This window comes from Bison bison, unplaced genomic scaffold, assembly GCF_000754665.1.
Source record: "Bison bison bison isolate TAMUID 2011002044 unplaced genomic scaffold, Bison_UMD1.0 scf7180017864519, whole genome shotgun sequence".
Lineage (NCBI taxonomy): Eukaryota > Metazoa > Chordata > Mammalia > Artiodactyla > Bovidae > Bison > Bison bison.
This window is the reverse complement of record NW_011495072.1, coordinates 3,446,245-3,447,526: the sequence shown is the minus strand read 5'-3', so window position 1 is coordinate 3,447,526 and position 1,282 is coordinate 3,446,245. Positions and strand designations below refer to the sequence as shown.

The following is a 1,282-nucleotide window of genomic DNA, read 5'->3' as shown; positions in this document are numbered from 1 at the left end:
TCTTGCCTGGAAAATCCCATAGATGGAGGAGCCTGGTAGGCTATAGTCCATGGGGTCGTGAAGAGTCGGACGCAACTGAGTGACCTCACTTTCACTTTTCACTTTCATGCCTTGGAGAAGGAAATGGCAACCCACTCCAGTGTTCTTGCCTGGAGAATCCTAGGGATGGGGAAGCCTTGTGGGCTGCCGTCTCTGGGGTCGCACAGAGTCGGACATGACTGAAGCGACTTAGCAGCAGCATAAGAGGGAGCTTCCCTAGTAGCTCAGCTGGTAAAGAATCCACCTGCAATGCTGGAGACCCCGGTTTGATTCCTGGGTCAGAAAATTCCCCTGAAGAAGGGATAGGCTAACCACTCCAGTATTCTTGGGCTTCCCTGGTGGCTCAGATGGTAAAGAATCTGCCAGCAATGTGGGAGACCTGGGTTCGATCCCTGGATTGGGACGGTCCCCTGGAGGAGGGCATAACAACCCACTCCAGTATTCCTGCCTGAAGAATCCCCATGGATAGTGGAGCCTGGCGGGCTACAGTCCATGGAGTCGCAAAGAGTTGGACATGACTAAGCATAGCACAGCTTAAGAGATGTTATGGAATCACTGTAGAAATTTGAGCAGGGATGTTTTAAGAAAGTTACTTATGTCGCAGAATTCCAGATAAACTGGATGAAGGGAAGACTAGCAGGGAGGCCCCCAGTTAAAGGGCCATCAGTTTATGACTAGCACTGCAGACTGAGACATTGCCCACAGAGAGGAGAATCACGTTGCAGAGATAATGAGGAAGAGCCAGCAGGACGGCTGGTGGAAGTAGGGTGATTACTCAGAGATCTTGACTTGGGCTGATGAAGCAGACAAAGCAGCAGTCACTTGAGAGGAACAGAGGCAGCCGTTGATAGACAGGCTGGGCAGTCGGCATGAATGAAACCTGTCCTGGGCAGGCCAGGACATGTGGCCCTCAGTGAGAGAGTGGAGTCCAGGACTTCAAGGTGAAAGGAGCGGCTTATCTGACAACCAGAAGATTGGGAGGGTCACTTACAGAAAATAAATGAGTGGAGGAGGGAGTCCATGTGGCCAGGCTCCAGCATAGCCTCTCATCAGAAATCGGTACCTAACTTTCGGTTATTACCTTTGTCAGATCTCTTTGCTGCCACACCAGAAGCAGGCATTAGCCTGGCTGCTATGGCGGGAAAGCCAGAAGCCACGAGGAGGAATTTTGGGTGAGTCTCGCATTAGGATAAGAGCCCACAGATACATTGCTTTGTTCAGTCCTCTCAACAACTGTTGTGGG

At 51.2% G+C, this 1,282-nt stretch overlaps 1 protein-coding gene across 1 annotated transcript in view; it reads left to right on the top strand.

The window, feature by feature from the left end:
- Positions 1-1,282, top strand: part of TTF2 (transcription termination factor, RNA polymerase II) — a 53,232-nt gene that overhangs the window by 22,827 nt on the left and 29,123 nt on the right. Inside the window, exon 9 of the mRNA XM_010830720.1 lies at positions 1,130-1,211. Within this exon, the coding sequence (XP_010829022.1) occupies positions 1,130-1,211 (82 nt within the window). The remainder of the gene's footprint in view (positions 1-1,129; positions 1,212-1,282) is intronic.